This window comes from Vanellus vanellus (assembly GCF_965231255.1).
Source record: "Vanellus vanellus genome assembly, chromosome: 5".
Lineage (NCBI taxonomy): Eukaryota > Metazoa > Chordata > Aves > Charadriiformes > Charadriidae > Vanellus > Vanellus vanellus.
In genome coordinates, this window is record NC_138910.1 from 28,938,701 (window position 1) to 28,960,726 (window position 22,026).

Consider the following 22,026-nt stretch of genomic DNA (forward strand, 5'->3'; position numbering starts at 1 on the left):
GATGGAGTGTAATTTCATGGAAAATCAGATCACGTCTGATCTGTCCGAAAAGAGATGCATTAAGTGGAAGACTGAAAGAAGGAGTAAGTGGAAGACTGAAAGGAGGACGGAAAAACAAACCCCAAACTTTAGTAAGACTAATTCATGTGTAATTGCATCAGTTAGAGAAAGAATATCAGATACTTCATCCTGTGAAGGGCTCTACCTGCAGCACAGAAAACAAGACATCAAAGCAGCTAAGAAACCTAAGGAATAAAAGTACACATAGCTTTAATTGGTTTTGTTTGAATCTGCTGCCTTTTAAACTAAGCAGTAACTGTATTAAGCAATATTTTTTTATATGTCTGTTGACCACTAAACTATGAATCAGTCCTAAAAAAATTACTGTAGACATCAAATCATCCACAGAATCACAGAATGGTCAGGGTTGGAAGGGACCACTGGAGATCATCTAGTCCAACCCCCCTGCCAGAGCAGGGTCACCTACAGCAGGTAAATCGGATCAATTACCAGAGGAGAACAGGTATACAGAGCTGGGGAGTTAAAAGTCACAAAACTACCCTTTTGTTTAAAAGCAGATAAGCCATAAAAAAAAAAAAACACAAAACAAAAAACCACACCTGCATTCATAAAGCAAACCACTGATGTGGCTGGTCCGGTCCAAAATCTTGAATATTTTTTACAAACATGCGACTAGTAAATGTGCAACACAGGAAACTGTAAGCAAGGCTGTAAATTTAGTTCAAAGAAAAATCTTCATTTTTAGTTTATTTGTAGACTTATTATACTATGACGGACTAAACACAAACCAGCATATGCAAAATGGACACAGTCAATCCTCAGTTCTTTCTTCAGAACATGAAATCTCATTTTTGGGTTTCAAACTCCTTTACAAACTTGACAAAACCTAGTTTTAAGCCTATAAGTTACAAGTATATGCAACTGAAGAAAACTGTGTAAATTCTTTTATCCTCTTCAGAGTTTAATGTTCCACAATCGGCTGTTGTGTTCTTAATTTTTGTCATCTGTTCCAAATTTGATTTTTGGCAACCCAGAGTACGGACAAACAAGTAATCTGTTGCTAATTTCCTACAGATGTAGTATTTCTCTTCCCTAATCTAATTAGATGTTGCAGAAAAAGTAAAGGAATTTGTCTTGATTTTAAATGGACTGGTATATCTACAAAGAAATTGGCTGTTTTAAAAGCTCCATTAATTAATCACAGCTTGTGGAGTGATATCTTCACTGGAAACTGCAACCAAAATATACAACTCCCTTCAGTGCTTTTGACAAGATTTGGTAACATCATAAGGCAAGAATTCTCATTTCTCAACTCAGGTCTAGTAGCTTGATCCAACACTGCTTCTTCTGAAATGTATGTTGCCGATATTTACTTGGTCATTGATCTATGCTATTTTGTCTCTTGCAGATTAATCTAGTAAGAGTTCCAACCTCTGAGGAACCATTTTCTTAGCTTGTCTGTATCACTGATATAATTTTTTCTCAATAAATGCTATCAAACACACAAGTATTTTTCTAAAGTACTGAGGAATAAGCATGAAAGCAGTGAGATTTATATTAAAATATGGTTATTTACACAGCATCCAATTCAAACTGTGTTCTACGACTGATGAAGTCTGACAGCAACTTCTCTAACCAATGCATGTAAAGAGGCATGAGGGGAAGCTAAAATTATTAAAAAATGTCACTGGACTGCAGACAGCTTCCATCAGCAACAGCAGCTATTCTACTGTTAGCATTACTAATCAAAACAGCACATGTACATACACACACACAGAGAAGTCTAACCATTTTAAGGGGGTACTAGCTCAGCTGACTGCCACCACCACCAGCTCGCGTTCTTTTCTTGTACGAGACCAAGTGGAGAGCACTTGTACAATGTCTAAGTGGAGAGCAGTGACGAGTGGCGTTCCTCAGTACTGCAGCCAGTACTGTTCAATGTCTTTGTCGGCGACATGGACAGTGGGGTTCAGTGCACCCTCAGTGAGTTTGCTGATGATACCAAGCTCTTTGGCAAGGTAGACACACTGGAGGGGAGGGATGCCAGCCAGAGGGACCTGGACAGGCTGCAGAGGTGGGCGCAAGCCAAACTCATGCAGTTCAACAAGGCCAAGTGCAAGGTTCTACATCTGGGTCGGGGCAATCCCAAGCACAAACACAGGCTCAGAGGGGAATAGCTGGAGAGCAGCCCTGAGGAGAAGGACCTGGGTGTGCTGATTGACAAGAAGCTCAACATGAGCCAGCAGTGTGCAATTGCAGCCCAGAAGGCCAACCGTATCCTGGGCTGCATCAGAAAAAGTGTGGCCAGCAGGTCAAGGGAGGTGACTCTTCCCCTCTACTCCACTCTCATGAGACCCCACCTGGAGTACTGCATCCAGCTCTGGAGTTCCCAACATAAGGACATGGAACTGCTGGAGCATGTCCAGAGGAGAGCCATGAGGATGATTCGAGGGCTAGAGCACCTCTCCTATGAGGAGAGGCTGAAAGAGTTGGGGCTGTTCAGCCTGGAGAAGAGAAGGCTCCGGGGAGATCTTATTGTGGCCTTCCAGTTCCTAAAGGGGGCCTACAGGAGAGCTGGGGAAGGACTTTTTACTAGGGCATGTAGCGATAGGACAAGGGGGAATGGCTTTAAACTGGAAGAGGGCAGGTTTAGATAAAACATTAGGAAGAAGGTTTTCACTCTGAGGGTGGTAAGGCACTGGAACAGGTTGCCCAGAAAGGTTGTTGAGGCCTCATCCCTGGAGGTGTTCAAGGCCAGGCTTTGGCCTTGGGCAACCTGGTCTGGTGGGAGGTGTCCCTGCCTATGGCAGAGGGGTTGGAACTCGATCTTCAAGGTCCTTTCCAACCTAAACCATTCTATGATTCTATGAGACAAGACTCTGTTGCAACTGAAAAGAGAAGGCTGATGAACTTCAAACTGTGTGCCTTCATCTTAAAAAACCAGAACAGCTGGAGAATGTAAACCATCAAGTGTTTGGTACCTCCAGGAGAACACAATGGAAGAAAGGACAAGTACACTGCAGGCAAATTCTAACTGATATAGTACGACTTCGCCAGAGACGGTCATCTCACTACTGCCACATGCAAGGGGCTACTAGGAAACTTTCTGAAGAAGCAGTTTTACTGCAGATAAATGCATTTGGGATAGTAGAGTACAATTACTTGTCCACAAAACACTCCAACAACACAGAACAACCAGAAAGAATAGCATTTATGCATAGACAATGCCTTTAGTATTCATACTTAAGGTAACAAAACATACCATAACTGTAATTTTTGAGTTGATACCAGCTTTGCCAGCTAGCTGTGTCAAACTAGACATGCATCATACTGTCCATTTTCCTCTTCCTTCCAGGGAGGGAACTTTTAAACTTATTCATCAGGTTGAGGAAAAGTTGACAGGCAATCTCAGAAGATAAATATATTCTTACAATGTTTTATGGTTCCTGCTCCACTTTAATTAGTGACCTCCTACGTGGAAAAAAAGTTACAGGATGAATTTTAAATTCAGGGCTATGAAATAAATCAGAGAATCAAGATTTACCAATACAAGGAAAATGTTTAGGTTCTCATTTCCCTTTCACTTATTTTAAATCTATATACTCCAATTTTTAAAGCATACCGTTCCATGCATGTGTAGTAATTTAAACTTTCAGAACGTCTCTATTGGATTCCAATTAAAAAATCTTACAAAAAAATCCATCCCTTCCCATAATTTGCTTTGCAGATTCTCTAAGTAGAACATAAAAAAAAAATTCAGGTGGTAGTTTTGCAGGCACTGGGAAGAGTGTATTAGTAATCTTTGGGTTCTAGTGCATCATAGGATGAAAATCATTTTACTGTCATGCATAAACTTCATGATGAATAGCCAAACATGTTTGATTACCAAAATATGCATTTATTTCATAAGTTTATTTCATAAACTGATATGTTTATCTCAGAGGATATTTTGAAAGCCTCTAAAAACCTGGCAAGTGAAGAGTCATCTTACATGTATTTCAAGAATATTTGAAAACTGGATGGCTCACACTTCTTATGCCAACAAAATTTGAAGCCAAAGTAATGCTTCAAGATGATAGATATACACAGTTTACCTTTATTGTTGACTTATTAAAAAACAATTTGTGACTAATAATTGGAGAAAAAGAAAGAGGATGAGATGGTCTAATTGTGTTTCAAATTAAGTCTTTCCATTGCCTATTTTCAGCTTAGGAAAAGGATAACTGGAAACATTCCAGAACACACTTTGTGTACAAAACTGAAGACATAATGGAACTGGCAGAAAATGAAAATAATTTAATTTTTAAAAGTCATTAGAAGAAAACCAAAACAAATGCCTGTCATGCCCTGTTTGTTGCATATCTGTGACTACTCTCACAAATCAGAGACTAACATCCTTAGCATCTGCCAACCACACAAAACATGGAACATAAGGAAAACTACTCAAACCTTAAGCTCCCAAAATACAAGAGCCAATAATGGTCTATGCCTCCAAGAGCTAAAATAGATCACAACTGTTCTTTAAATCACCTACAGATAGTATGCGAGGTTCAGCAATCCAACTCTATTTTAAGATACCGTTGCCTATAAAGACCATATATATTATGGGTTGATTTCTCAGCATACAGAAACAGTTAACTGCATTTCCATACACTGTAACATTTAGTAATAGCACATAAAACATGACCTACAATAATCTTTAATGGGTAGAAAAAGCTTCTGCATTACACTACTGTGTAGCAAATATTATTTTTAGTGACAATGTGTCCATGCACGAGCCAAGGCAAAATTGCTATGGAACACAAACTTTGTCTTTCCTTACGCCCATTTCCACTTTATCCCACAGGAGTTATTAGTCAATACATAGATTTGCCTATGTGTGCTAAGCTTACATTGCAACCATTACTAACTGTCACGCCCTCAAATCTCCTTTGTTTTCCCCTAAAGAAACATTAAAGTTTACTCTGTACTGCCACCTTCTCTGCCAAGTGAAGCAAATAACCTGCAGTTTTACTGCACTGGCAGTCCCTGTCATGATTTTCACCTCCTATACATCAAGGTTAGAACTACAATGAATTTAAGTAAAAGCTAAAAAAAAAAAAAAAAAAAATTAGAAATGATGTAACATTACCAACTGCTACATTACGCATTATCTTCATATGTAAGTCAGAATCTCTCTGCTATGCAAACTGGGTTACAGTCATCATCGTGCCGGGAACCAGGGGAGCTCGGGGGGGAGGGTGATGATCATACTGTGCCAGACCAGATGGCAGACTTCAAACTTATTTGGAACCTCTTCACTGAGTACATGCAGGGCAGTAACAATGACTGTCCATGAATGGACCCTTTCACTGATCTGACATAATTAGCTACACCAGCATGATCAACACAGTTCTCTGTTCTCTTCCCACTACCACTATTGCTCCAGCACAACTCATTGAAAATAGAGACAATTTCTTGGTGGCAGAAGGACCAAAGGAAGACAGGAAAAGGTAATATGCGTGGGCAGAAGGGACAAGTTAGTCATCACTTCCCCCACATTTACTCATGCTATCACATCACTCATTCAGTCTATGTTCAAATAAAGTATCCCACGTGCAGAAACCAAGATTTAAAGTGTATGCCACTCATTACACAACTAAAAGCACAGAGGACAAAAATGTAACTTACCAATTTAAAGAATAATACTGTTCAAGCAAGGATTTGGGAAGTAATTTTGTGAAAGACAAATTTCAATTTAGCAAAAATTACAGGAGTAATTGGGGTGAGGTGGAAACAACTTTCCTTAGTCAGCAATGCTTAGAGGAAACCAAGACAAGATCATGAGACTACAAAGTAATAGTCTTTGAAGACATTAATGTTCATAATGTCCAAAGAGATAGTGTTAAGAATTGTGATGAAAGGGAGAAAATGAAACAAATCATGATGACAACTAATAAAACAGATTTTAGATAACCCAGGGAATTACAGCCAACTCTCCTTTAAGTGGCACAGAGACAAATTCAGAATGAGAACAAGGATGGTCCTGGCCAATATGACCACCAAGAGTTATCATTTGACACGATGCTGATATATCTTGAACCTCAGGAAGTCCCTACAGCACAGACTGCTAAGAGGAAGAGTAACACAACGACACCAAGGTGCCTATCTAATTGCTCAGGCAAAAAGATGTGAATAATCCGTTACCACCAATGGGTGTATTCTTGTTCTCCCTTCCAGCCTCCATGTTCTTAGCTACAATCCCCTTACTGCGCATGAGCAAACATCAGGCCCCTCTGAGCCTATACAACTCACCCAAATTACACAGAACGAGCCTCAGAATAAAAGTGGTAAGTTTTGGTGTGTTAAGTACCAGTAAGCACCAAAGCTGGGACAAGCGAGATGAGACAGTGTAAATAAGAGCTTTGTGGAAGCAAGGAAGAGAGGAAAGGAAGTCATATCCTTCCATTTTTGATGGCCATGGAATTGCAGCCTCTTTCCATAACATTTGTCGCTATTATCAGTCAGAAAGTATACTAGACTATACATACCTTTAGTAGGACAGTGCATGACAGTTCTTTTACAGGATTTCCCTACATTTCCAGGTCAGTGAGCTCTTCAATACACAGCAGAATTATTTTTTTAAGACAGAATACTGAAGTTAATAATGGCAAAGCCTAATTTCCTTTTTCAGACAAGCATTTCCTCCTATCAGAACAGTCTTCCGTTTTACTTAACGTTATGTTCTTCCTCCTGCGATTCCAATAAAACTAAGTTGCAGAAGAAAGCATGACTTTTATAGTCCCTATGCTGCCTGGAGAGAACAGAAAGGATCAGTCAAAAGGGCAGAGCTGCCAAGTCATTGACCTCTTTTGTAAGAGCCATAGCAGCAAAGAAAAATTTTAAAGGTCAGCTCAACTGCAGTCAGTCTCAAGGAAGAAAGGCAAAAAGAAAAGAGCTAACTTAAACCACTGAGTAAGAACAACAAATCTCAAAACAGATCTCCTGTGGCCATGAAGTAATAGCCTCTCCCAGTTTCTGCATAAAAATCACATTTTTTTCCTACATGGGCACTAGGTTGTCTTCAAAGGCTACTTCCTCAGAGGGATGGCCTGCATTAGAAATGGCATCAGTGAGTCAACTGAGTGGGTGGGAGGGTAAGATTCAGCCATACTAGGAAAAGGTGTTTTGGTTCACAACCTAGCCATGGAGATTAATAAACCCTAAGCAATAGTTTTCAGGCACTAAATGAATAAAAAAAGGAAATAAACTCCTTTGTTGGTACCCAATGATTCTACCAAAGAATCCTTGGGTTTCTGCCCATTTATAAAGTGAATTTCATTTAACAACCACCATGAAACAAACTCCGCACAAATGTGATTTTCCCCCTTTCCTTTCACCAGCGATGAGAAAAAAAAAGCTGCTTCACAGTAAAAAGTCCCATCACATAATAGTTTCAATACTGAATAGTTGAATACCAATTCTGTAAACTTGGTGGAAATTTCTCAGAGTTCAACACCTTCCTCAGGCTACTGAAATTAGAAAAAACAGATAGAGCAAAACCAAATCAGCACTGTTAGTAAGTACAGAGGTTTCTGCTCTCGAGAGCAGAATATGGCTCTCAAATTACCAACACTTTCTGGTTACCTCCTTCAAAGGAATCATTCTTATCAACCTATCTGGGCAGAGAAACAATAGCCACATTCTTATGAGAAGCAATCACCGGGTTTACAAAGGCAGCTCTCACATGTCTTTGTGAGAAAAGCTTTTGGGGGTGATTTTGAGCCTTGCAGTCACTGGCCAAGAACCCAGAACGCAACTGAGAAAGCAACTGCATCACATGCAGCAATATAGATTAGCTTCCCCTGAAGACAAAGCAACTTCTTGACATCTGTCTCTCGATTCACCAACATCAAGTTACTTAGGTGCAGCAGGTGGCTTGCTGATGACTCATGACATGGGAAGAGCTGAAAAATCTGAGAGACAAGAAGGGCAATCTTAATGACACCTCAAGCATATCACTCCTGAAGTAAGAGAGGCTGAGATCTAGAGGGAGACCTGCAAAATCAACTGCAGAAAACATATTGCATTTTTTAAAAATTAAGAAATTCAAGTTTTTCTTATGCTATGCACGTTACAGAAGCAATTAATTCAAATAATTCATCTTTTTAGCCTCAGGAGAGACAAAAATGCAATATTGCTTAATTTTCTACATAAAAAAAGAGATATCAGCACGAATAACAGTCAGAGACCAAAAGAAAAACACAAAAACAAGCCTTGTCATACCACAAAAAGAAAATGACTGACAAACAACAATATAATCGATGATTGTCATAGGCTGTCTCCAACACTTAAGCCTACAGCAACAATGCAAATGCTTGCATTTTAACTTTCCAAGGAGAAACGGACGCATTTTTATCTTTTCTGTTTTGCTTAACTCGATACCAATTTCCAATAAAAATATACTGAACACCAACTTTTTATACAAAAAGAAAGCTTACCTAAACTGTCACTCATTCATTTCTCACCATTTCAAAACAATATTTAAATCTAAGTGTGACCTTGCTGAGCTGATCATTAGACTGACAAGCCTGCATCATTCCCTCTTTACATCAGATGAACTTTTTTGCTGCAGATGGGTAGAGGCATGCTTTCAGCACAGCTCATTCAAATTAGTGTTAATTATTGATTAGAATAAACTCAGCTTGTTCCAGTTTTCTCCCGTAAAAGAGAACATGCATATTAGTACAACTGACTTTTGAACACGCCAGATTTCTGTTTCAGAGAATATTTCTACAAGACAGCTTCTAGTTTAAGTTCTCTAGATTCACTGGAACATTTTCCCTGTTTCCTTCCACAAGTGACCAGGACTTTCAGTGTTCCCCAAACTGGCTATGCTTTTACTTAAAAGTTTACTCCCTGATTAAGCAACGTCAAGGCACCAAAATCCCAAACAAACATCTGCTATTGCTGTATCCCAGCCCAGTTGCTTTTTTGTGTTGTACATTGCTTTAAAGAGTTCTCCCTGTCATACATTAAACAAGAATATTAAGTAGCAGCAAATTACTGGTATAGTATAGCTCCAGACAGGCAATCAAATTGCTCCATGTGTTTCAGGTATTAAGTGTACTGTAACAGGAATGTAATCTTGTCAGTTGTACTTTCTTTTTTTCCACAGCTGTGCACTCCTCAGATTTAAATTAAAAGCAATACATGAGATTTACTTAGAATAAAAACAAACTATAAAACATTAAAATCCATGACTGGCTTAGGAGGAGGAAGAGATGGGAAAAGCCCTTAAAAAAAAAAGTAAGTACACATTCTTTAAAAAGATTCCTTGCAGACCTAAATAGAGAAAGAAGGAGCCACAGCATGTGCAGTCCATGAAAAAGCAATCAATCTTTTATCAACCCCACTGCACTGATGACATTTAGCTAGGACTGTAAGCATGTGGGCAGGGAAGAAAAAAAAACCCAAATCAAATCAAAGGATTGAATTAATGACACTCTACCTCAGTGATTGGTTGCCCTTGTGATGTCAAGTCCAGTTCCTGAGGTCTCGTCACCTTATCAATATCCAAGGAGTCCATGCTGGAAGCTGCAGAAGTTATGCTGGAACGGGAGGAGTTACTGATTGAGCGCACCTCAGCATCGCTCACCGTGCCAGCAGATGCTGTCCTCCTGTGCTGAGCAGTAACTACTGGTTTGGTGTCTTCTGCAACAGACTGTTGGGCTGCCTCATCCATGCTCAAAGATGCCTTCTCTAACTGTGCAGTGATGTCATCCAAAGACACGTTGGCATGCGATGGTTTAGTCGCCTTACCAGATGAGGAAGATAATCCTTTCATGCTGCTGTGCTTAGTAGAAGGTCGGCTAGCAGGTGGTTTCTGAGCTTTGGATTCTGTGGCAAGGCGTTTCATTGCAGCATTGTTCGCTGAATGAGACCCAATGCTGCTGAGCTCCTGCTCTATGGAACAGAGATCAGCCATGAGGGCATCTAGATCCACAGTCTCCCCCTGATTCAGGGCTTCTGCAATAAACAAGAATTTTCAGTATGTGCAGAGTTACTTCATTTGTCTGTGCAACTCTTCACTTTGTGTTATACAATTTAACAGTTCAGGTAAGGGAGCAAAGGAAGCTGTATTTTTTTTTCCCATCTGTATTGCAAAACCCCTGCTCACAGCTAAGCAGAAATTTATTTGCACTACTACTCTTGACCGGTCTAAGAGCAATTAAAACAACCCAAAAAATTAAGTTAAATACATTTGCCAACAGAAGAAATTATGAATGTTCATATTACATTTGAAAAGTTTAAACTGCTGTCCTGTGAACAGAATCTAATAATACATATCTAATAATATAATAAAGTGTAGATGTTTTGCTAAGCATTTTCTGCTAAAGCAATTCACGGTATGTGACACTGCTTTTTAAAAAACCCACAAAATACTATACGCATACTCACGACTTTAAATTAAGGCTTCCTGTATTGCAACCACAGGAAGCTATTTTAAGACAAGGAAAAACATGATTTTTGTTTAATGTGGAAGCATTCTGTAGCTGTATTCCCGCATCCTGTCCCACAAAGCAAGATGCTCTTTCTTCCCGTTTAACAAATGCACATCAAATCATTCTTTCATGAGACCAGATCCCAGAATGTGTATTTCTATACAAACACTAGACTACAATTCTCAGATACTAGGTGCTGTGAAAGACACTGCTTTAGGATACTCAAAATTCCGTGCCATAAGAAAGCAATGCCTTCAGCAAAAATGTTCCCACTTGAGTCACAAGTGTATTTAAATGTTCCTATATTGTAGTGTTCCCATTTATAGCTGCAATATAGTTAATATTTTAGGAGGTAAATAATTCAAACAAACCATTCAAATTGTACATGGAGAAGCGATATGAGAAGTTGGCAAGATTGGTTTCCTGATGGAGAGGTGATCTCTTCAGTGGTGCCACAGGCTTGTCTGTATCCAAACTCTGAAAGAGACAAAAAAAAAAAAGAATAAAGTTTGTCAAGGAACTGGACAGAAAAATCTTCAAGATGAATGAAAATTAATTTTCTTAAGAGAATATTTTCAAAAACTCATGGCACATCAAAAAAAACAAAAAACAAAAAACAAAACCAAACCACCATACCACAGAGATTTAGCTTCAGATATTCAATGGAGAAAAGATATTAAACACATTCTGAGTTTTTTTAGAATCAAAAGGACTGAAGTCTATTCCAAATGCATTTTAAATGGTGTTACAGACTAGCTCATTTTGAAACAGACTGGCTTACCTGTAACAACTTCTTTGCAGTGAATTGCTCAAGTATCTAAACACATTCAAACTGTGGCAGACTCTCTAAGAAATGCATCATTAGCTTATGAGTATAATCATGGCATAAGCACACAAAAGCAGTCAATGAAGAATTCTATTTTATTAAAAGGGATTTAAAATTAGCTAAATTCAGACATTTTTCTCAATAAGGCTTTCCTGTGAGAAATGTTAAATTGTGAAAACAAACACCAGCCAGTTTATGTAGGATAAGGTTTTGCTGTTGTTTTTTTTTTTTTGTGTGTTTTTTGTTTGTTTGTTTGTTTTACAAAAGCTAGTATGGTCAAACAAACAAACAAACAAACAAGAGACAAAACAAGACATCTTTCTACCCAATACGTTGAATTGTTATGTTATGAAGGCTAATGTGGACATAATATTATAATAAATATCAGCATTTTTGTAAGTAGGAAGCAGTAGGGCACTACGATCCAGCTGGTGACCCATGAGATGCATGACAGGGTCCAGAGCTGCTGCCCCTAGAGTGACAAATGTTACATGGGCAATCTAGCTCTTGCTGTCACTGAGGCTTAACAGCCCTGCAGAGGGTTTGAATTTAAGCAATGATTGTGCTGATAAAGCTTTCCTGAAGATGCACTTGTCTGAAAGAAAGGAATCTTTTAGCTCCAACAGAAAACACATGCAGCACTACAGGCTGGGGAAGAGTGGCTGGAAAGCTGCCCAGAGGAAAAGGACCTGGGTGTGTTGGTTGACAGTCGGCTGAATATGAGCCAGCAGTGTGCCCAGGTGGTCAGGAAGGCCAATAGCATCCTGGCTTGATCAGAAATAGTGTGGCCATCAGGATTAGGGAAGCAATCATCCCCACGTCTACCCTGTATTCAGCACTGGTGAGGCTGCACCTTGAGTACTGCGTTCCGTTTTGGCCCCCTCACTAAATGAAAGACACTGAGGTGCTGGAGCATGTCCAACAAAGGGCAACGAAAGAGAAACTGACATCATCTACCTGGACTTGCACAATGCATTTGACACTGTCCTGCACGACATCCTTGCCTCTAAATTGGAGAAACATGGATTTGATGGATGGACCACTCTGTGGATAAGGAATTGGCCAGATGGTCACTCAAGAGTTGAGCTCTGCTCAAACCAGGACAAGCTCAAAGGCTTGATTGTTCAAGTGGAGATCAGCAATGAGGGGCATTCCTCGATAGTCTTTTAACATCTTTGTATGCAACATCAACAGTGGGATTGAATGCACCCTCAGCAAGTCTGCTGACGACACAAAGCTCTGTGGGGCGGTCAACACGCTGGAGGGAAGGGATGCCATCCAGAGGGACTGGGACAGGCTTGAGAGGTGGGCCTGTGTGAAACTCTTGAAGTTCATCAAGGCCAAGTGCAAGGTCCTGCACATGGGTTGGGATCATCTAGTTCCAACCCTCCTGCCGTGGGCAGGAACATCTCCTACTAGACCAGGTTGCTCAAAGCCTCATCTGACCTGTCCTTGAACACTTCCAGGGATGGGGAATCCACAACTTCCCTGGGAAACCTGTTCCAGTGTCTCACCACCCTCACAATGAAAAATTTTTTCCTGATATCTGATCTAAATCTACGTTCTTCCCGTTTGAAGCCATTTCCTCTCATCTACGAAGATGACTAGGGGATTAGAACATCTTTTATATGAGGAAAGGCTGAGGAACTTGGGTCTCTTTAGTCTCAAGAAGAATGAGGGGGGATCTTATTAATGCTTTCAAATACTTAAAGGGAGGATGCCAGAGGGATGGGAGGAGTCTTTTTTCAGTGGTGACTATTGATAGGACGAGGGGTAATGGGCACAAGCTTGAACACAGGAAGTTTCATCTTAACATGAGGAGGAACTTCTTCACTTTGAGGGTAGTGGAGCACTGGAACAGGCTGCCCAGAGAGGTTGTGGAGTCTCCCACTCTGGAGACATTCAAAACCCACCTGGACGCTGTCCTGTGCAACCTGTTGTAGGTGACCCTGCTCTGGCAGGGGGGTTGGACTAGATGATCTCCAGAGGTCCCTTCCAACCCTGACTATTCTGTAATGCTGTGTGATCACTACATACCCTTTTAAAAAGTCCCTCTCCAGCGTTCTTGTAGGCCCCCTTCAGATACTGGAAGGCTGCTATTAAGGTCTCCCTGGAGCCTTCTCTTCTCCAGGATGAAGAACCCCAGCTCTCTCAGCCTGTCTTCACAGGAGAGGTGCTTCAGCTCTCTGATCACCTTCGTGACCCTCCTCTGGCCTCACTTCAACAGGTCCATGTCCTTCTTATTCTGGAGGCCCCAGAGCTGGATGCAGTACTCCAGGTGAGGTCTCACAAGAGTGGAGTAGAGGGGCAGAATCACCTCCCTCGACCTGCTGGCCACACTTCTTTTGATGCAGCCCAGGATACAGTTGGCCTTCTGGGCTGTGAGCGCACATTGCCAGCTCATGTCGAGTTTCTCATCAACCAACAATTCTATGACAATTTCTCACCTAAACTTTTTGTTTCCATTTTCTACATCTTTACTCAAGCATTTGTTAAAAATCAAATGCACTATTTTTTTCTTCTAATATTTACTTTTGCTGAACTCACTTCTCAGTTTAGGCTGAACTTAAAAAAAAAAAAAATCACTTTATTAGGAAGTCAATCATCACTTGATGAGAAGCCAGTGATGCAGCCTTGTCTTCCATTAGGTGGAAAAAACCTCTCCTCTAGTACCTCTGATGGAGCTTACATATTGTCCCACACAAAACAGCTGAAACAAATTTAAAATAACAATAATAAAACAAATATCTATCTATAACCCTAGAGACAGCAGTGAAGCTGGAGACAGCAGAGGCACATTAGGGCTCATTCCTTCAAACTGAAACCATAGACTACCACAAAAGGTTTTCTGTAAAGTAAATATGTTCTGGTTAAAAGCATCTAAAATACGTTTTACTGAATTTAATAATAAAGTTATTCCATATTCTTGGAAACACATGCAATATGCTCTCACTATTATCAGAGCACATGCTCCATAACACATTATGATGCTAAACTAGCAGTTTGATGAACTGTTGAAAACTGCAACAGCACCAAAAGCTTAGTTCTGAATGACCATGAGAAGCAAGGTAAGATTTCCTTCATTTAAGCTGCACTATAGAGAAGGATAACTAGAGCAGCTCACACATGCTGCAAATTTTGTGACTACATTTTATAATGCTTTTATTAGACTAACAGTTAAAGAGGGTAAAGTGAATTCAAATGATCTCATGGGCATCTTAACAGTTACAAGTCTTTAAAAAACACTTCCATCTGGAAAGGAATCTGGGTCTTACTTTCAAATCCCCCCAAAATAAACTTTTAGGAAATCTAAAATAGAAGTTCAAGGAACTCAGGGACACAAAAAAAAACACCTTTCTTCCTACTGATCTTAGAGTCCAGCTGATAAATAGCAACGAATGCTGAGACTACAGGAGAATGCACTTTGGAGCTCATTGGCTCTAATTACCACCCCCACACCCCCTACCCCAGTATTGGCACAGCTGCATTAAGACACAATCACTTTCCAAACAGACAAACTGAGACACAACTAACTGCATTTACTTGTTTATACAAAACCATGAGGTCATCCAAAGTTTTGGGGGAAATGTCATTTCTCAGTAGTCACGAAAGACAGAAGGGCAACTGCCAGGCTATGTTGCAGACTGTATTGTACAGCAACATGAAAGTGAGAAACAAATAATGTGGGTCCTCCCCTTAACTGTTAGTACGTTTTAAGAATTTTGCATGGATCAGCACACAAACTGAGACATCACCATAAAGTCTGTATACCAATAGTGCAGCTGTAAGCCCCAAGTAAAGTATGCTTCTATTTCTAGGCTGCTCATACCTTAAAAAAATGGGGCAGAGAACAAAAGGTCTGAGACCAGTTACCCATTGCGTTCCTCTGTGAAGATCCTCACTCGAGGTAGTTTACAGAGTCTATACCTTCAAAATGGCTCCCACTTACCATTAAAAATCCTTCACAGGAAGTTAAAAAATAACAAGAATTATCATAGATGTATTTATTTCACACTGTCTTCCATTCATCTCAAAAGGCAGGATTCTTTATTGCCCTGCTTGTACAAGTTCAGAAAAAAAAAAAAACCAACAACATTTTTCCCCTATAGTGCTGTCTACATTTAGATCTTGCAGGCAGAGATTTAACCAGAAGATAACAGAGATGAGCCTGAATTTGAAATGCTGCCACATGATTAGCTCAATATTCTTTCAGTCTTTGGGTAAGATGAAGATGAGAAAAGCTGCCTCTTCTCTTGCTTACTGAAACTTAAGGTATCATACTTTTGCTTAACTCTATGTGACAAAGATGGATAAGATGAAATATGTTATTCAGGAGGGCCAGCTCACACAGCTGAAAAAAACCACAACAGGTGGTCACAGAGAAATGGACTGTCACCCCAGCAGTCTGGCATACCACACAAAATGCAAGATCTGCTTGTGAAGGAAAGGTAAAGCACTAAAAAGAAGAAAGTGTCAAAAGAAGACGTCCTATCAGCTGCCCCTCTGATGCAGGAAGTGTACTCTGCAATAATGGTGAGTCCTCTAGGGTGTATCAGGGCACCTTATGATGTCAAAGGCAACATTCACAATGTCTTGTTCCTTATTGCTGTTCAGGTGCAACAAATAAATGCTGTCATAGCTGAACAACGTCCAACCATATGTTTGGAGAAATAGCCTACCTCTAGCGAGCTAAAGTCAGTGTTTCTCTACATACATGAGGACAAAATATCAATTCCATAGTTGTTAGAAGGAACATTACTCTTTCAGAAAGGTGAAACTAGCAGATTGTGAAAAATTAATTCAACAACTTCAAGATGGGAAATACAAGACAATTTAGAAAACTTTAAAGAGCCCAGAGATGGTCCCATGCTACAGTCTAACTTGCTGCAAGTGGCAGTGTTAAGTAGTTAGTAACCAGCGGAAAAGAAACATGTTAATGCTTATAAAGAATTGTTCTTTGAGATGATTGAAACCTCCCTAACCTGTGTGAGTTTGTCCAGTTCCCCCAGCCAGGCTCCAAACATCTTGTCCAGGTCCTGATCTTCCTTATCACTATCTTCTTCTGCACCATGGTCAAGTTCTTCATCTGATAATTGCTCCATCTGTAAAAAAGAAGTAGTACTCAAAATGTATCAGCATCTAAGAAAACTGGTGTTAACTACCAAGTTTATGAAAAAGTGTTCTGAAGTCTAAGTACGTCTGTCCGTAAGCTTTATAAAAATCGCACACATTCACAGTTTATTATCCTGCTCACAAGCAAAGAGTTAGTGCAAAAGCTGCAATGGATAATTACAAAGCCATTCTTGTACTTTTGTCATTCTCACTTTTGTCAGAACCACGCAGAAAAAGCTGAAGAACAGAGTCCACAATATTTAATACATAATCAGAAATTATTTCATGGTAGCCTTGCACATGCATTCATTGCCAGCTATTGTAAAGTCAATAGACTTTGCTAACATTACAAAAATTCAACTCTTTTACAAAAATTCAACTCTTTTCCAAGGAATTCAGCTGACCACAGTTAAGCAACACGATTCAGGAAGTGCAGTCTCACTGCACTGCAAATAGCTGACTCTACACATCTGTAAACAAAAACGCTTAAACAGGCCACAGAGAATGCCAGCAATACATCCCATGAGACAGTTTAAATCTTGGACACTGTCCAGATAACTTCAGTGATACTGCACAATTTTTACCCAACAAAGAAACTCCTCCCTGGAAGCAAGGAGTCACCATTACAGCTATCAAACCCTCCCTCATTCAACAAATTTGAGTGACCAAGATAAAGACTTAATGTTGTCCAAAAGTTATCTGTTATCACCTCAAAGGAAATTAATCTTTTGTTACACAAGCCTCTATTCTCTTCCCCAAACATGTCCTCCAAGCCCTTTATATGGAGCTAAGACACAGCACCTTCCTGGGTACCTCCACACTGTTAAGCCCAGGATCTGGTTCAGAATGAAAATTTACATACTTGGAGGGAAAAATGACATGGGCAACAATGTAGGTGTGATCAGGCACTACAGAAGAGTAAATCCTAGAGATGTGCTATAGAATGTCGAGAGAGACACATGAGAACAGATGGCCACCAAAAGCTACACAAAAAATTCATGGTGTACCGTACAGCTTGATTTGGTCAAGTCACGGGCTACACAGTAATTTGCTACATAGCTTCCAGAAGGCACCAGTTCACATTTTGTAAATTTAAAAGCAAACTTTCTAAACACTAGTCTTCAGGAAAAGACAAATCCTGGTCTGAAAGACATCACAGTGTTGCAGACTTGAACTGATGAGAGATGTTACAAAAGATGATAAAGATCATCTCTGAGAAAAACTCTTCAATCCATTTTTTACTTTGTATGACAATAGTTCATGCAAAACCCCTCCATGATTTAGAAACAGCCTTTCCTTCTATTTATATATTGCTTATATTTAACTTTACATTGATAAAATAATCAGGGAACAGGAGACTTCAGAGCTGATCTACAATTCCGAGGTCAGCAGAAGCCAATGCCTCCCACAGATGCAAGCTACAGCCATCCAGTTGCTCCAGGCAAAGCCACTTCAGTCTCCTACTGAGATGTTAATTTTGTGGGAGAGCACAATGCAGCTGCTTACCTTAAAGGGGCAATAATATTAAAGCTAAACTGGCATGGCATTCTGCACTGAGCAAACACTGAAAATATTACATCCACCATCTGAATCTCATTTCTTCCAACACTTGTTTTAAGTCCTGTTAAGTACTTCTAGCACTCCAGGGAAGGGAAGGAAGCTCTTCCTAAAATCTAAGAGTGATGCTGAAATCCAAAAAAAGCCAATATGCTTATGTAATAGAGCTGCATCCATACACCAAGACCACACCAGTTTTTACATTCTATAAGTCATGCATGCCTCTCCCTGCAAGATTCTTCTCCATGTCACCCGAAAGCCCTCCCACATACAGAAATGGAGACAGCAGGGTAGCAGCAACTCGTACTCTGCCTGAACTTCTGCACAATAAACAGAAGCTGGATTCCACTTTCACACACATTCGAAGCTTTGCTTTACTACTCCTTAGGCTTTTACATAGACCAGAAATACTGTAAATTCAAGACAAAACACATTATACTTAAGGTAACATGGTCAAACTGCTATAAGTGTTCGCATTCAACAACAGTGTTTCTCAATGTCTAGTTACACTTGAAGTGAAGAATTTTTATTTGAAGGCTAAGGGAAGCTATTAAAAGTGTGCCTTAGGAAATACGACTATGACCTGGCAAATCAAACAAATGGAAACTGTGATATAAAACAGAGAGCGCTCAGTATTTATAGATACTTTACACTGCTAGCCTTTCCCTCTTTGAGCTGTTTTTGCCACTTACTCTACAGTTAGATGGGACTTGTTTTGCAGCGCGTTCACTCTATGCCACTGTTCATAACTCATCCTTTCATTAACAGAGGAGCTTATTCTTTTTACTCATATTTTTGAGGATCTAAGCTGTGGAAAGAAACCAGCATTCTCAATTTCCCATAAACTGTTGCTTTAGCTATTTTAACTTGGCGTCAGAGACACTGCTTTAGTTACAGTTACTCTGAAGACAGAATTAGCAGCCTAAAGAAAACTTTTACAAGTAAAGTACTGTTGTGTCAGCAAGTCTGGCACTAAACTCTGCAGTATTTGCCAGCTCCTTGTAGTCCCCACCCAAGCTTCCTATCGTCAGCTGCATTTCCTATGAGCCTGTCAACATTTGCTTGCAAAAGGCACACAGAGGATAGCACCTCACTTAAGAAACAGCTAACAAACTTTCTAGTTCTGTAAAAGGGATCTCTCTTAGCACAAGCTCCACTACTAGAAGTGGATATCCCAAAGGGCATTAAAGCATTAATTCAATAAATTAAGGCAGAGACAAAATGCTCAGTTCACTGTATCTGAAATTTTTGACATAAGAACTCAAAACAGTAACAACACAAAAAGAGAGCAAAATCCAATTAAAAAGCCTGAAATTTTCCCTTTTACTACTATTTTCTTTCTCGGTGTTGTTGATCACAGCAAATATGCGGCACACTTTAGCAAATCATGACCTAACAGGGAGTTATCATGCCTTTAAGCAGATGACATTTTTATTTATAACAAGAAAATAAAATAGCATAAGTTTAAGGGTTGGAGGAGTTGAGTTTGGTTTTTTTGTATTTATTTTGTTTTGTTGTTGTTTTCTTCGAAGGAGTCATTTAGAGCTAAATAAGAAATAGAAAGGGAATAACTATTCTAGTGTGACACCATAAAGTAAGCCACTTACATTCCTAAAGCATTTGCAGTGTAGCAGAGTTTAAGTAGCCATTGCTTCTGCTTAGCTCATACTAGCTGAAATGCAAAAGTAATTTTAGGATTCAAGTTATGTTTCAACACTTCACCTTCTGTTCAAGTGCATGTCAGAATAGAACTTAATGAAAACGAGCAGCATCATTCTGGGATATCTAGATAAAATAAGGTACCAACATGGTATAGCCTCCCATATTCAAGTAAGGCTTCCTGCACTGAAGTGTGGTCTTTGTACTATTTCATTATCCACTACAGACTGCATCAGTCAGCTTTATCTGTTTGAAATGCTATTTAAACAGGGAGAACCATAATCATTGTAAGACAACGGTCTAGTTTCCAGTTTTGGAAAGGTTCACCAGGTTTGTTCACCTTTAAATGCATGAAGCACAGTATTCTAATATTATTTTATGAAAAATGACTGAGGCTTTCATTAGAGGTCACCAGTTGCAACATGTAAACATAACCTACTATTTTAATATTTTATTTCTACTGTAAGGAAAAAAATCTTACCGATAATTTAGAAAAAAAAGAAACATTTACTCTTTCAAGCTGATTCTAATGCAAACCATTGTGGCTTTTAGTATGCCGGGACAAACATGAGATGACGTGATATCAAAACACATAAGGAATGATGAAAAGCCCAAGAACAATGCCTCAAATGTCCCATTTCGATTTTTTCAAGAAAAGATACCATCGCAGAATTCTGAAACTAACAAATTGCTGTTATCAGAAAGCAACAGCTTTGGGACAGCAGTAAAATATAATAAAAAATGTACCTGAAGTGTCTTTCACTGAGACCCCACTCTGCAGACTTGCACTTAGAGACTATAGTTCCTAGTTTAAAATAAACCCAGTTCAAGAAAATAGGAAATTTTATTATATTAACAATATTTCCTTATAATTAAAACACTCTGCACTGTAAAAAAATAGTTGTAAAAGTATCAGACTACAGGATTTGTCTACACCACACTTAATTAATGATGGAAAGATTATCAGAGAAAAAAGTAGAATTCTGAGTCCAAGTGGAAACGCTAATGTGCTTAAGGAGCCTGTAACAAGAATACGTTTCTTCACTATATTTTCAGAAGCACTGTATTAAGCATTTTGAACTAAAGATGCTTAAGTATGTTCAAAGGCAACTGACAGCATAAAACTCCCAAATGGAAACAAACCATCTTTCCTTCAGGCAACTGATGTTTTCACCTCCAACCTTTCTTATTTAAACACAAGCTTGTACATGCTCATGCTTGTTACTGAACTAAGGATTTTCTTCCCAAAAACAATTATGGAATTTGTTACAAATCTATTCTAGGGATACAGTAGACAATACGCAAACATTCAAAACACCATCTGAACAAGTAACTGGATTTCCGCGTTTTAAAAATCTAGCCTCAGGAACTCTGTAGCATACTCTGGTTTGGAAAACATACTCAGGAGCTAGTTTAGAAATCGGAGTTCTTCCATTTGTGATCATCCATATGTCATCACATGACATATTCCAACCCTGACCATTCTGTGATCCTGTAATCATGCCAGTATCCATTTCTGTTTAAGAAGTTGTATATGACAGGACACTACAGTAATATACTATATGAGCACAAAAGCATAGCGTGCACACATAAATACAAGAGTAAGATTCTAGCAAGTTTTCACCTCTAATACTCATTCACCTGACTGTTTAAAAAAATAAGGTTACTTATACAGAAAAAAAGAAAATTTAAGTGCTTTCACAAAACCGACAGCCAAAGCTGACATCTGTTTCTACACTTTTTCTTGACATTTTGGCAAATAATGAAAGGTAGTTTGAGCACACTAATTATTTGTTTCACATTAATACTCTGTCAACATTACAGGGACCAATCAAACCCAGCATGTTTTTCAATAAAACAATATGGAAGTCTTATGCTATAACTGACACTAACATTTCTCCTTTGAATTTAATACTGCAGCACACTAAGCCAATGATACAATGCAGACCATTTGCTTTAGTACTTCCATGTTTCTTCTTAATAAGCATAAAATATTCTGAAATTAACTACTCCTGAAAAAGAGATTTGGAGGGGGATTAGAAAGTTATGGAAAAATTCTTTGTGCATGATCCAATGTCCTATAACCCAGTTTACATTAAGAGTAATCTAGATGAAAACCTGAACAAAAGAGCATTTGTTTTCTTTGAGCTTCAAACAGCATAGGTACTAGCTGAATGAAACCCAAGGCTCCCACAGCACGCAGACATTCCAACGCCTCTCAAATTCAAGAACTGAGGTACAAATCTGTCAGCCAAGAAATTCAAATTCAAAACATCCCAAATAAATATCTTATGTCAAGTGAAAGCCTCCTTCAATATACTACTTTGAGCCAACTTTCAGTTCTGTTTTTCTTTTAAACCATGCTTC

The 22,026-nt window shown here is 39.2% G+C and overlaps 1 protein-coding gene across 1 annotated transcript in view; it reads right to left on the bottom strand.

Moving 5' to 3' along the window:
• RAPH1 (Ras association (RalGDS/AF-6) and pleckstrin homology domains 1) overlaps positions 1–22,026 on the bottom strand; it is a gene marked incomplete at its 3' end in the record, with an annotated part of 100,366 nt that overhangs the window by 47,405 nt on the left and 30,935 nt on the right. Inside the window, exons 2-4 of the mRNA XM_082483822.1 lie at positions 16,314–16,433; positions 10,877–10,982; positions 9,507–10,029 (exon numbers count right to left, since the gene is read on the bottom strand). Of these exons, the coding sequence (XP_082339948.1) occupies positions 9,507–10,029; positions 10,877–10,982; positions 16,314–16,433 (749 nt within the window). The remainder of the gene's footprint in view (positions 1–9,506; positions 10,030–10,876; positions 10,983–16,313; positions 16,434–22,026) is intronic.